We start from the raw sequence: 15106 nt of genomic DNA, 5'->3' as shown, positions 1-15106 counted from the left end.
CACAACAAGTGAATGTGATTTTGCCTATTTTTTAAGCATTTAATGTGAGAACAAAATGTTGTTGTTGTTTTGTTTGTTTTTGTTTTTTAAATCTATTAGGCCTAGTAATTAGTTAAGATAGTAGAATTATCATTTTCCATTAGGGAATGTTTTGCTAACCTTGCTGTCCAATGAAACGCCCTTGTGCTCAAGACTAAGTAAACTGACATTGAATGTAAGTGCCTTGAAAAGAAAACAGAGAAGCTGTGTGATAAACCATAGCAAAATAACGCTGTTTCACCACATACACACAATTTAGCAACTAAACTTTAAAGCAGTGCACATTTTAAAACTTCTACAATTGCGAAGTCATACTTTGGTTTAGACATTTTGACTTTTTTTCTGAAGATTACAATCAATAAGACTTTATCTTCAGTGATGTCACACATTGTGAGGTGTTAGCAAAATATGCACAATATGTATTAGGTATATACTGTACAAACAAAACCATTATCAACATGATCAAATACTGCAGCTTGTAAATTTGTACAGGTATATCCTCTATAGAACAGACTTTAGCATCTTCGAAAGGCACCTGCCATTAATTTACTCTAAGCTCATTTGTCAGTAAAATTCTGTGGAAATTCAAGCAGAACTATTTTGAATGTCAACTCTCTTTTGTGTTCCCTGTGATAGCACTGCATATTGCAAAATTATAAAAACTTTTCACATTTTTACTGAATACTGACACTTATTCTTAATAAATGTGAGCAGAGCTCCTTTCCTTATCATTTCAAACAAAAGCCGTTGTAAGTATGTTAGAACTGTGGCATCTGCAGCTCTCTAAGGAAGAAGGAAAATGCAAATGTTATTATAACTGAGTAAAAACAATCCCGTTTCCATAGCACTACATTTAGCTAACTTGTTTATTCCTTTTCAGGAGCACTAACCACAACCACGAAGGCTCAGGTCTGGATCTCAGTAATGTCCTTGACTATTGGCGTATGGCCCCTGAAATGAACTCATCACTACAACTAGTTTACTTTTAATGCATCACATTCATTCCTTAAATCTAACTAGAAACATAAAGATGATTTCTGAGAATTTTGACATTAGGAAAGCAGGCCTGTGCTCATTTGATATGGCAAGCCATTTCAACATGAATTCCTTAAGATTAACTAGTAACTGTTACTTATTTTTAAAATCATTACTAAATGATGTATCTTTTTTACCAGTAACTATTCAGTAGATACTACAAGATATTCAGTACTTATTTTCTAGGGCTTACTATTCCAATAGTTAGAAACAGTTTTTAACTTGACCAGACTATAAAGTAGTCATTCTGAGTAGTCATTAAGTAAAAAAAAAAGTAAGATAGGCCTATATAGTTGCGTCTCATTAACAGGTATATACTAAATGTGGTCAAATTGAAATAGGTCCCAGTATTAATTGGAATACATTCTAATCAAAAGTGAATTTTTGATACCTGAACACAGATCTCCATAGAATTCAATGGGGACAAAAGCAATTCATTAATAATAAATAAACAGTTACTGTCAGTGTTGGGATAGTGATTAGCAAGGAGTTGACTGGAATAGAAGGAAATGAATAGCCTAGATACTATTGGATTATTTCTAGTACAAGTACTAAAAAGCATAAAATAGGCAATAGTTAAGGGAATAAATGTTAAAACGGCATGCCACGTGATTATTAGGCGATTTTATAGCAACTGGATGCCGCTCCTCTGAATCTGACTTCTCAAATTGCGAGCTGAGTTGCAAGCCATTCAGTAGATACTACAAGATATTCAGTACTTATTTTCTAGGGCTTACTATTCCAATAGTTAGAAACAGTTTTTAACTTGACCAGACTATAAAGTAGTCATTCTGAGTAGTCATTAAGTAAAAAAAAAAGTAAGATAGGCCTATATAGTTGCGTCTCATTAACAGGTATATACTAAATGTGGTCAAATTGAAATAGGTCCCAGTATTAATTGGAATACATTCTAATCAAAAGTGAATTTTTGATACCTGAACACAGATCTCCATAGAATTCAATGGGGACAAAAGCAATTCATTAATAATAAATAAACAGTTACTGTCAGTGTTGGGATAGTGATTAGCAAGGAGTTGACTGGAATAGAAGGAAATTAATAGCCTAGATACTATTGGATTATTTCTAGTACAAGTACTAAAAAGCATAAAATAGGCAATAGTTAAGGGAATAAATGTTAAAACGGCATGCCACGTGATTATTAGGCGATTTTATAGCAACTGGATGCTGCTCCTCTGAATCTGACTTCTCAAATTGCGAGCTGAGTTGCAAGCACAATGATTCACACAGTCTATCCTTAGCTCTCCTAAACTTCAAAGTCTGCTGCAAGAAACGGTCTGTTTTAGCGACGTGGTATTATTTTAAAACGCATTCCTTTAAATCAATTGAACGCTGGAGGATTGTGTTTAAATGTATGTTTTTAGGAAAATCAATTGAAGAGCGCAAATGCGATATGTGTTTTGGATTTAAAATAAGAAGAACTGAGACTGTTATGGCCCAGTAATGTTTATGAAACTGTGATAATAAGAGAAACGTTATTTTATAATATACACGCTATTTCGAGGAAGCGATTTATAATCCATCGGTTCATACAACTGTGTGAACTGTGAAAATGGCACTGGGAATAATTTCACTTTTGGCTCTCTGCATCTTTTATATTCAAGGTAAGTTATAACACGCTACTGTGAAAGTATTTAAGAAGATACAACGATTTAGAGGAGATTATATATTTAGAGTAAAATTATCGAGTGTAACATTAACGTACAGTCAACAGATGATTCTTATGCATATTTGTCATTTTATAAGCTGCATTAATAACATCTCTAGTTAAGTGAACTATTACTAACTATTAACATGCAGCAATTTATACATTTATTGAGGCAAAATACCTAGTTGACAGTTAGTTAATAGTGAGAATTTGTCCCAGTGTGACCAAAAAGGGACCCAGTGCCATACCAGTTCATTGCTTAATGCAACTGAATTATAATAATCTTGCATCTCTTTTTCTTGCTTGTTAAACATTCTGTACATCTATTTGTCTCAATATGTCTAATTGTAGTGCCACAGGGCCAAACTGGATGTGCTGAAGTAGACTCCATGACAGAAGCTGTGGCTGGCAAAGGCTTTCTGTTGGTTTGCATTTCTTGCAAAAGAAGAGAAGAAGTGCCTGGTTCTGCTATTGTTGATTGGCACTACAAAGCAGCTGGATCTGACGAGTTTATCCATGTTAGTAGAGTGATTCTTTGGATCAGAAAGCTTGATCAGCTTGATGCATATATGACTTTTCACGCTTGTAATTGTTGAAAAGGCTTTTAAAGACTGATTTTATTCTACTGATATATCTATCCCTCTCAGATTTTTCAGTATGAATACAATAACCCCATCATTCTTCATGAAAATTTTGAGGGAAGATTAGAGTGGAAAGGAACTATGGGTACAAAGGATGTGCAAATTGGTTCCGTCTTTATTCACAATGTCACATATAATGACACTGGGACTTACCTCTGTACCTTCCACCGTACGCTGTACCTTCCTCTGAATGAGGAACATGTGGTAATAAGTAAAGAGGTAGAACTCACAGTTGTGGAAAATGGTGAGATCCATTTTAAGACCCTTTTACAAGTGATACATTTGCATTTCATCATGTAATCTGAATATCGGAATTTGTTACTCCCCAAGCAAACCCTGAGCTGACGGCTGTGATTTCTGAGATCATGATGTATGTGTTGATCGCAGTTCTGCAGCTGTGGATGATTGGAGTGCTGATTTACTGCTATAGGAAGATCTACGCTGAGAACGAAGCTCGAGAGACCAGAAAAACTGCACGCTCTCAAAGCAAGTAAGGCTCACTTTTGTGTTGTTTGATTCACACAACACATTAAACGTTACTTTATACCTTTTTGATTCAAAATGTCCTGTTTTCATCTTGTGTTTTTACAGGCTCGTCGAGTTGAAAGACCCTCGTGATGGCATTTATTTGTAATAACTACAGTTTTGGTTAGTAGGCTTAATATTTTTAGTGAATAGAGACTAGGATTACTAAATTATTGCTAATATATTTGATACATATTATAGGAATAGTTGAAAAATTAAAATTTGCTGAAAACCTACCCTCAGGCCATCAAAGATGTAGATAAATTTGTTTCTTCATCTGAACAGATTTGGAGAAATTTTGGATTACATCACTTGCTGATGGATCCTCTGCAGTGAATGGGTGCCGTCAGAATGAGAGTCTAAACAGCTGATAAAAACATCATAATAATCCACAAGTAATCCACACGACTCCAGTCCATCAGTTAACATCTTGTGAAGTGAAATCTGCAAGTTGGTACGAAACAAGTCCATCATTAAGACTTTAAACTGTCGCTTCCGGCCAAAATACGAGTCCATAATCCATAATAATGCTTCCTACAGTGAAAAAGTCAATTCCCTGTTGCCCTCTCACATCAAAATCCAGCAACTGTTTTTCACTTGTAAACAGTGCTTAATCTTTGCATATTTTCTCCTGATTCAGATGAGACAGCTTTTTTACTGGAGGAAGAAATATTATGGATGGAAGACTTGTATTTTAGCCAGTTTAAAGATAAAAATTTCCCAATGATGGATTTATTACAATCATCAAGGCATGTTGATTACTTGTGGATTATTGTGATGTTTTTAACATCTGTTTGGACTCTCATTCCAACGGCACCCATTTACTGCAGAGGATCCATTGGTGAGCAAGTGATGTAAAGCTAAATTTCTCCAGATCTGTTTTAATGAAGAAACAAACTCATCTACATCCTTGATGACTAGATGGTGAGTACATTTTCAGCAATTTTTCATTTTTGAGTAAACTATTCATGCAAGGAGGAGGACTAGTCCAAAGTAAACCCCTGCAGCCAATATAAACTCCTGAATATTTCTAGTGACATTTCAATAGTAGTATAGCATTGAATTGACTAAGCTAAAGCAGAATGCACTATGATTAAGTCACATAGCAATAAAAACAAATACAATATTGTATTAATAAGACATTATATGCAAAGTTGAATCAGGAATATAAAGAGTCTGAATAAAGACATTTTAAAGGGATAGTTCACCCAAAAATGAAAATTCTGTCATTAATTACTCCCACTCATGTTGTTCCAAACCTGTAAGACCTCAGTTCATCTTCAGAACACAAATTAAGATATTTTTGTTGAAATACGAGAGCTCTCCTCAGTGTCACCCTGGTGCCATTTTGGAGAGTATCGCGATGCATGCTGATGCAGAACACATTGAAAAATTGTAGAATAAAGTAGTTATTTTTGTTTTTTATGCGCACAAAAAGTATTCTTGTAGCTTCGTAAAATTACGGTTGAACCACTGATATCACATGGACTATTTTAACAATGCCCTTGCTACATTTCTGGGTCTGGGAACCTTTCAGTTACATTGCTGTATATGCAGGGTCAGAAAGCTCTCAGATTTCATCAAAAATATCTTATTTTGTGTTTCGAAGATGAGCGAAGGTCTTACTTGTTTGGAACAACATGAGGGTGAGTAATTAATGACAGAACTTTCATTTTTGGGTGAACTAACCCTTTAACTGTGAATTACAACAGTCTGAAGAAACTAAAATGGTTTGCAGAAAAGACAAAAACATCTGGTTTCATGATTTGCTTGTTTATTGACTGGTGATAAAAAGATAAGTCGACAAAGACCAATTTTTTCAAGATATTGGACAAGTGTTTATTATCTTCAGCTAGCAAGCGAGATTTTGGTTGCACCTGATTTTGTGACAGTTTGTCTTTTTGGAAGAAGAAAAGTAAAGGAAACAACATTCAAATGATGGCAAGTTAAAATGTTTAAACAAAATTTGTTTGCTGTTATTAAAAAATGGAAGTTCCTTGATTTCGTTATGTATCCTGTATACGAAGTAGACAAGCAAATAGAAACATTAAATGGCTTTTCACTGATGCTCCAGTTCTTCTGTCAAGCAAGGCTCAATGACCTTGAGAGCTTCGTATAAGCCATCTTTCCCTCTAGTGCCAGCAGATTTAATCGGGCCCATTAATAATTCTCTCATCTTGATTGTTGAGGTTTTCTCAGCACGGATGTTACTGTAATCCTCATCTGTGATCACTCTCATCTGAAGAAGTTCATCTAGGATGCCGTCTACATTATGCACTCGTTTTATCAGCATCACCCGATTCCTATCGATGAAGTGCTCTATGAAAGAGATTGGAACAAGCATGTGGTTTGATTGTGAGGATGTTAATCAGTGCTAATGTATTGTGATCTTTTTATTGGGTTTTAAATGAACGCTCTCATTTCGTCTACCACACAGTGAAGTGATTTGAAACTTTTTTTTCTCCAAATACAGTAAATGCCGTTCAAAACCAGTTACACTTACTCACCAGTAGATGAAGCGCTTGGGCCTGGGGCTGGTGAAGGAACATGTGGAGCTGCTGAAAAACAAGATTAAGTTAATGTTGCCCTTACAGTAAATCTCCACGTTATTTTGTTTTGGAGGTATGTTTTATCTACAGTTTTCTAATCCAGTACACGCACTACTTGCATGCTCTATTTTTTTTGGTAATGTATACTATGCTCTATTTAATTATGTGAGAATTATGTGAGGATGTTAATAAGTGCTAATGTATTGTGATCTTTTTATTGGGTTTTAAATGAACGCTCTCATTTCGTCTACCAAACAGTGAAGTGATTCGAAACTTTTTTTCCAAATAAATGCCGTTCAAAAACAGTTACACTTACTCACCAGTAGATGGAGCGCTTGGGCCTGCTGGAAAACAAGATTAAAGTTAATGTTGCCCTTACAGTAAATCTCCACGTTGCACATTCAAGCACATGTGCACAGAAAACTATATATATGGAGTAGGTTATTAATGAAGAATACAGCTAATTATTATTACTACTATTACCGATTAATCTAACTCGCTTTCCCCTGTGCTTAAAATTATTGATCACCTTTTAAAACGATTGCAATCAAATGGCTAGCCTATTTACACAGACGTCAAAGGAAACTGAAAGTGAAACAGTCAACTCAGGAGTACAATTAGAAATAGGAATCGAAAAGAATTCTGATTTAGCCTTGTACGTTGAGGAATAATTATTTGCAAAAAAAAACAAAAAACAAAAAAAAGCATTTCACATTAAAATCCTCGGTTCCCAACTATTTGTAATCATTAAAACGTAACATAACTTTTTTTTTTTAATACAACAATTAACCCAGCTAAACACCATTCACTAGAGCGAAAGAGAACTTTTACCTAATACTTTATTCTTTGAGAATTTAGTTTTGTATTTGCATGCTTTTATAATAGTTTCCTTACATTGTCCCGTGTTTTTGATGAGATCCTGCGCTGGTTCATTACAGCCAATAGCCTGTAAAATCTCGATTGTTACAGCAACAGCACCAGTCGATGTGAAAGCGTTCACCATTAAATCGGCGAGATCTATAGAATCCACAGCCTTTTCCACTGCAGCTCGTCGTACGCGCGGCTCTGTCCTCCGGTCGCACAATTTGCTTTTGAACTTTCTCTGATCTTCCGCTCCAAGATCATCAAAAATATCCTGCAGGTGATCCTTATTAGATTTCGCCATAGTTCCTTAGTTCGTTAAAAGTGTCGTGCCTCTTCTACAAGCTGTTGAGGAGGAGGAGGAACTGCTGCCAAACACAGCTCCTATGCGTACAGTAGGCCTAGGTGTGTCTTTAGACTTGCTCTAAACATTTCCCGCCCTATATAGGCCACTTCCTTGTAAATAGAATACAAGAAAGTGTAGGCTACTTTGGTGTTAAGTTGCTTTTCTATAAAGAATTAGAGGCACAACCCATGCTATTTTGTTTTGGAGGTATGTTTTCCACTGTGTCTACAGTTTTCTAATCCAGTAGGCTACACGCACTACTTGCATGCTCTATTTTTTTGGTAATGTATACCAAAAAAACAATTAAACTATTTAATTATGTGACTTCACTAGTATAGAAATTCTCAGTATAGAAGCTGCAGTCCCTGTTAATTTGAAGGATGTCATCAACTATAGCACTCCGGCATCCTGACTCAACTTGTAATTGTAGGCAGGCCTGGATTAAGAACACATAGGGCCCTGGAGCTATAGCAAACCCAAGGGCCCCCTTCATAGTAGCCCATCTATCTGCCACAACGTTTTCTACAACAGGAATAATTCAGTTTTTTTCTCCAAAACACACAGAGATACAATGTTTATGCACACTAAATATTCCAGGCTACAACACATTAAAATAATAAATACATTAACACCAGATATATGGTCAAAGCAAACAGGTTTCCAGAAGCAGCAACAACTTTTGAGCATATACAGCTCCTTTGAGGAGTTTAGTTTAAATAGTTGTATTATTAGAAGGTCTTTTTCCTGGCCCTAGAAGAGGAGAATCATCACACAGTAAAAAAAAACGCAGTGTCAGTTTAACACTTAAAGTGTCGATTTTAACACTACTAAAGATCATATATGGTCCCAATCTGTCTAGTGTTAAAAGTACACCGTTCATAGTGTTGAATTTTTAGTGTTAATATAGCACCTTACAGTGTAGAAAAATTACACCAAGTGTAAAGTGTTACACTTGCTAATGTTGTTCAAATTTTACACTATAGGGTATTTAACACCTCTGCTGTTGTTTTAATCCTTTAAGTCAAGTCAAGTCAAGTCACCTTTATTTATATAGCGAAGAACATTAGCAACTATCCCTTTTGGCACTCAACATTTAATATTCAAATTTTTAGAGGGTGTGTTGTAATGTATGCCAGTGGCGTTTTAAGGTCTCTGGTTTTGTATAACACATAACAAAAAACAAGACAGGACAAGACAGGAATTTTATTTATCAGAACAGAGTATTTTCTTGGCAGAGGAAATACATCTAAGCTATCAATTAATTTGGAAACAATTGCTAAAAATTACATTTACTTTCGTTTTTTTTTCTTTCAAAGAACGTTTTTCAAACTGTTCAGGCTATAATGGAAAAAATGTTTTCCTTCGAAAGTGCACCTGTGCTCTCATTACTATTATCATCCAATGCAAATACTTCATTATAGCTGTAGCTGTTAAAAAAAAGGAAGAACATTAGCAACTATCCCTTTTGTCACTCAACATTTAATATTCAAATTTTTAGAGGGTGTGTTGTAATGTATGCCAGTGGCGTTTTAAGGTCTCTGGTTTTGTATAACACATAACAAAAAACAAGACAGGACAAGACAGGAATTTTATTTATCAGAACAGAGTATTTTCTTGGCAGAGGAAATACATCTAAGCCATCAATTAATTTGGAAACAGTTATTAAAAATTACATTTACTTTCTTGTTTTTTTTTTTCCAAACAGAACGTTTTTCTAACTATTTAGGCTACATTGGAGATTAAAGGCACATGAGGATTTATAAAATTCCCAGATGAGGAGTCAAAAACATGTACAGCTTGAATATCAGAGTCCGGGGAACAGGTAGAACAACTTTGGCAGTGACGCTCTGTCTTTACATGCCATTTGCTTGTAGTCCCCCATCATTTCTGTGCTTTCAAAGCGTTGAATAACCTAAAGAGAACATCATAAACATCAGTAACAAGAAACCAAAGTCCTGAAGGTTATGAGAAATACTTTTGAAAGAAACAAGTCACACAGGTTGCTTCTTGCAGCAGCGTCTGATTTACCTTTCTGAACAATTCCTCAATGTGATCCTTATGTGCATGTTTCATTAAAACATCCACTACGTTTTGGACATAAAATGTTCCATTCTCAACATGCCTGTAAGATTTGGTGTCTGCAGAGAAATTTCAATAGTGGAATTAGGTGCTTTTAATCTTTTAAACAATAATGAAACTGACATTGAATAAGCTACTTTGGAAAATATGTTTTGGTGAAACTTATTTACAAATAAGTGGACTGTGCAAGATTTATTTTTTTTTGGTTGGTCATGATACCCTCCATTTAAAAACGTTTTTATTCATCTTCTAATTCTAATCTAGCCTGAATGCACAGACAAATACAGGATTTTTTTTACCTGGGGTGCAGGACATCAGAGAAATGAAGTCTTTCTCTTTGTGCACAAAGTCATCGCCCTCTATTTTCACTGGCTCATCAGGCTCGCCGTCACTGGCCCACAAGCGTCCACTGTCCCCTGAGTAGATATTTGGATAAGAATGTGTAAGCCTTGTTCAGCAGGACTTTATACAATCACAGATGAGGTGTAGTTATTATGTCCTGAGAACTAACAATTGTATTTTATTCGTACCTCCCCTGCAGGCTTGGAGGAGAATAACCTTTGGTTTATCTCGCAGACCTGGACATTTCTCAGTGTTCAGACAGCGGTAGACATTATCAACCGGGAAGGTATCAGAGGGATTGGATGCTGTATAATGGACACCCAATATGGCATCCCTTTTGCCGTGGGACATTATAACCACAAAGGTGCTGTCTGAATGTGCATGTTCTTCACGTCGAGCAAAATCCATGACTGCTTGCTCCATGTCCTGCCAATCAAATAAACTCAATTAAAACAATCAAGACAAGGTTTTCAATTAAAAGCTGTATGCATCATCTGAATACTTTTCTCCACTAATTTCAAAAGACCAGAGTTACTCACCTTTGCAGAGAGATTTCTGTACTTGACAACTTTATAATCCAGCTCCTTTAACAGCCATTCCATGTTTTGTTCATCTCTGTCTGCCCCTCTTCTTGTCATAGCCTTATCGTCAAAATCGATGTTGTTGATAAGCAGGGCAAGACGTTTTCTTACATACTTTTCTTTTACATTGTAAATCTAAGAAAAACAACCAAGAGGCGTTAATGCAGAAACAAATTCAATAGCAGACTAGAGCAACTGTCATTAATGCATTAGGAAGACTATATTAATGTGTATTAGCTATTAACAAAAATGATGAATGCTTGAAATTTGACGAATACTTGCCTCATGTCCATTTTCTCTTATAATTTGGTTTTTAAATTGCTGGCTGCATAAAACAACATGCAATTGTTCATGCCAATCATCTGACAGAGTAAGCTCAACCTTCAGACCCTGACTTGCTCCATAGTCTACTACATCCCCACGTGACTGAGCCACAGGTAAACCTAGAAAACAGAACACAGGTCATGAGCATAGCAGTAATCCCATTTTAATATATCATATTTTTCACCCCTATGTTTTGACATTCCAACCTGAAACCCGAGACTAGTCTACAAGTCCTCATATCAGAAGTACGTGAAACTTTTGTAGGAACTCAACAATAACACACGTTTTAAATGTGCGAATGCATTTGAACCGAGTTTAAAATAAATAGGCCTAGGCTATACCGGAACGAAACGAAGCTGTTTTTTGAATGAATCTGACTGAACCACAAGTTCAAATCCGTCAAGACCGACTCGAAAGATAGCGAACTAGTTATGCTGTTTCTACACGACACGATTTTGGCCCCAATATCCTCGCCGACAATTAATAGAGCGTGCCGACTAAAGTGCAAAGGCAAATCGGCGACGATCGCTGTGTGATTTTAGAAGATTTAGCAGGTTAGATATTTATATATTACTATTATGCTACAGATATATACGTTTCAGACATGTTTACTATCTAATCTAGATACTTAGTCCTGTCTGCTACATGTCTAAAATCTACTCTGTTTATAACCTTGCAGTGCGAAATGTGTTTATAAGCGACGACACAGAAAGAACAGCAATTAAAGTGACTTTGAAAGTCTTAAGTGGGCGGTATAATGCTAGTTGCCCAGACGTTTCACTAAGGGCCAAAATGTAATATATATATATATATTATATGGAGTAGCTAGGCTACACCTGCTGAACATTGACCGACGTGTTGTTAAAGATAGCCTACAGGAGTGTTGCAAGTAATGACATTCTATAAATATAGCTAAATTATGTTACTATATTGTTTATTAATATTACAACTTGTATGTAATATTGCATTACATTTATGACTTCTCTCTAAAGACGTTCTGGGAAGTTTTAAGGTTTTTGTAAAGAATTTTTTTTTTTTTAAATGACTGATTATGTTTGTTTTGTTAAGGTCTGAAACGATCGGCAACAGACAGTCTTCCTTCTACATTCAGTTTCGTATTTGTCATCTTTTACTATAGTTTACTCACCGTGTCCTGCGTTCTCTTTGAGCTCCGCTGCTGGTTCATTACAGCCAATAGCCTCCAAAATTTCAATTGCTACAGGAACCGCACCAGTCGATGTGAAAGTGCGCACCATTAAATCAGCGAGATCTATAGCGTCGGCAACTTTTTGGAGTTGAGCTTTTCGGATTCCCGCTCCTTTCTTTCGATCGCAGAGTTTGTTTTTAAAGCTCTTGAGCTCGTCCGTCCCTAGATCATTAAAAGTATCCTCCAGATAATCCTTAGTACTTTTCGCCATGGTTGCTCAGACGTTTGTGCGCTTTCAGTGGCTGTTTCCAGGTTTTCACAGAGGCTTGTGCATGCATACGCCCCGTTTTTTTTTTTTCCTGAGCAATGAACAAGTCGATAACCAGAACTACTTACTCAAGCACACTCCATCTGTAGGCGACTTGCGCCTTTTAGAATCTCACAATCCATATAGTTTTCGTCGGATCTCAGGGTAGCAAACTTTTAAACATTTAACCCATCTGTAATAACAGTGTATAAAAAAACTTGAAACCGAGTAACAACATTTTGTAAAAAGGTGTAGGCCTATACCTTAATTTATTTACAAGAATGCACAATCTGATGTCAAAACATCAGTTTACTTAAGAAAAAAAAAAACATTTACAAGATTAGTGTTTCAATGTCAAAAGAGGTAGCTAACAATGTTTTCTAACGGCACCTAACTGCGTTTGATGGCTGATTTCAGATCCAAAATCAACTCGTTCAGAAGTCAAAATCAGTTTAAAGTACATATCTTTGAATGGAACTTCAGTCTTTCCTCTGTCCTTACTATTTTCAGGGCATGACTTCTGATGTTTTACAGTTCATTTAGATAATCACGGGCATTTGAAAACATTCTTCTCTAATGTGCCCAGGACTCTGTGGTTTCCTCTGATCTGGCTGTGTTTACTGCAGACTGTGGAGATGCGCCATTTGACGGTGAGATGTTTAGACTGGCAAAGACCTCGTGTGCTGTTTTTCCAAGCATTCCTTGCACGTCACAAACGAAGCGGTAGACGTAACGCTTCCCCGCTGTCTTGTGAATTATGTTTTTGTGGTAGTAGTAGCGCAGGCCACGACTCAACTTCTCATAGTTCATCTTTGGCTTGTTCTTACACTGGCCCCACCGCTTTGCCACCTGGAGGACACAAGGGAAACGGTAAGTATCTTAAAACAACCAGTAAGACCACTTCAGAACAACCGAGAGAATGTGAAAATGCCAGATGTAAAGATAACAAATGCCCTTTTGCTTACAATGTTTGCATGTATTTTTGTGTTTTAGTTGAACTATGAATCTTACCTCTGCAGGATCGGACATTTTAAACTCCCAGCCATCTCCAGTCCAGCTAATAAACGTGTGGCAAGCAGAATCCAACAGAAGTTCTAGAAGAAACTGCCAAAGCTGGATGGGTCCGGATCCTATGGGCAAAAACAATATTGAATTATATATCTCGACAAGAACAAATGATTGTCACTCTCTGTTATGATAAATATTTATCCTTTAAGAGCTCCTGTAACAATGCCTCACCTGGATAGGCAGACATGGGTGTCATTTCCCCCTCTCTGTCTGATCTTTGAGATGGAGCGTTACGCCGTTTGGCCACACGGGGACAGAATTGCTCAGAGGATTTAGTAACTGGAGGGGATGAAGAGGATGCTGGCTGTCCAAGCATGGAAGTGCAGTAACTGGGTGAGGGATAATCAGACCAATATGAAGGCCTGCTCTGCTGCTCTGCCTCATACAAGACATATGTTCTCTCAGTATCACCTACACAAGAAAGACATGAGTTAATATTGACAATATATTAAACATTAAAGAATGTCCTTTAAAAATGTAAAAATGATATAATTGAAAACAATTATATAGCATGTATATTTATTCACAAGCCTATGTGTCTCTAATAAAAAGCCTACCCAGATGGTCCAAATTGACGGTACCAGATGCTCCTCTGTGATTTGGACCTTTCCCAGGTTGGTAATGGCTACTGGTGTCCATCCCTGGGCTAAATGGACTGCTTTGTGCTGGAGTGCATAGAGGGACGAGGTTCTGGTAGGTTTGATTTGTTTCCTGAAAGCCAACCTGCTGCCTGTCTGCTACCATTCCTTCTGGAACTTTGGAGAAATTGCATCGTATGAGGCCATGTCACTTAAAAAAGGATTTCTAACATTTTAAGTAGAAGGGAAAAAATTGAGTGGTGTCATTTGACACTTACTATTAGTATAGGATGCCCAACAGCTAAACTCAGGAAAGGAGTCCAGAGATTAAACGAAAAACGTGTTGAAATAAGATATTACCATATGAGCTGAAGTCAAATCCGCCAGGAACCTCCTGAGTTCTGAAGTCTTCGGTGTAAAATCCAGCTTGATACATTTCCATATCTGAAGGAAAACAGCATAGTTGAGATAATTACCCTAATATAAAATATCCTTTTAATTGGGTTAGTTTTTGTCAGCCTAATTATTCCATTAAAAACACTCTAATTATCACACCCTGTAGTCCAATTTATTAAACACATCCGTGTGTGTAAAACAGTCCACTATTTCCAATGGCGGCCAGTGATTCAAACACTGATTAGAAATCTCAGATCGCAAATGACAGATTCAATTCTTACTGAATAGAAAACCTTACCTTAAAGTTCTCACAGAGTCCTTATTCCAGATATCAAGGATTTGCCACCGCGTCAGTCTCTGCCTCACAGCTCCGTTGACCGTGTTCTGCTGGCCTCAGGATAAATCCCACAAAATCGGACAGATTTTTCCCTTGAGGGCAAACTGAATGTGATAATTGCAAATGTGGACTTTGATGTTATCATTTATATACTGAGAGAGATAACTGAAGATTAAACGAAAAACGTGTTGAAATAAGATATTACCATATGAGCTGAAGTCAAATCCGCCAGGAACCTCCTGAGTTCTGAAGTCTTCTGTGTAAAATCCAGCTTGATACATTTCC

At 36.6% G+C, this 15106-nt stretch overlaps 3 protein-coding genes across 3 annotated transcripts; 1 reads left to right on the top strand and 2 right to left on the bottom strand.

Annotated features, from left to right (window-relative positions):
• The first annotated feature begins 2344 nt into the window (after nt 1-2344).
• Nucleotides 2345-4146, top strand: LOC107600541 (sodium channel subunit beta-1-like). The gene is made up of 5 exons (XM_016292473.1): nt 2345-2696; nt 3092-3258; nt 3388-3625; nt 3712-3871; nt 3973-4146. The coding sequence occupies exons 1-5, from the start codon at nt 2645-2647 to the stop codon at nt 4013-4015; spliced, it is 660 nt and encodes a 219-aa protein (XP_016147959.1). The 5' UTR covers nt 2345-2644; the 3' UTR covers nt 4016-4146.
• A 1518-nt stretch (nt 4147-5664) lies between these two features.
• Nucleotides 5665-12427, bottom strand: LOC107600521 (caspase-1-like). The gene is made up of 12 exons (XM_016292456.1): nt 12136-12427; nt 10947-11107; nt 10623-10799; nt 10272-10509; nt 10041-10157; nt 9691-9800; nt 9468-9574; nt 9037-9089; nt 7350-7625; nt 6776-6799; nt 6414-6464; nt 5665-6225 (listed from the first exon to the last, which is right to left on the bottom strand). Exons 1-12 carry the CDS (start codon nt 12404-12406, stop codon nt 5966-5968), a joined length of 1845 nt encoding a protein of 614 aa, XP_016147942.1. The 5' UTR covers nt 12407-12427; the 3' UTR covers nt 5665-5965.
• Nucleotides 12428-12679: 252 nt separating this feature from the next.
• Nucleotides 12680-14415, bottom strand: LOC107600520 (GA-binding protein alpha chain-like; the record flags this gene model as incomplete). The annotated part of the gene is made up of 5 exons (XM_016292455.1): nt 12680-13291; nt 13454-13572; nt 13682-13921; nt 14068-14265; nt 14367-14415. Coding segments are annotated over 5 exons (882 nt in total), but the record flags the coding sequence as incomplete, so codon positions are not given.
• Nucleotides 14416-15106: the final 691 nt, after the last annotated feature.

This window comes from Sinocyclocheilus grahami, unplaced genomic scaffold (genome assembly GCF_001515645.1).
Source record: "Sinocyclocheilus grahami isolate Dianchi unplaced genomic scaffold, SAMN03320097.WGS_v1.1 scaffold285.1, whole genome shotgun sequence".
NCBI classification, from domain to species: domain Eukaryota; kingdom Metazoa; phylum Chordata; class Actinopteri; order Cypriniformes; family Cyprinidae; genus Sinocyclocheilus; species Sinocyclocheilus grahami.
This window is presented reverse-complemented; position numbering and strand designations above follow the sequence as displayed.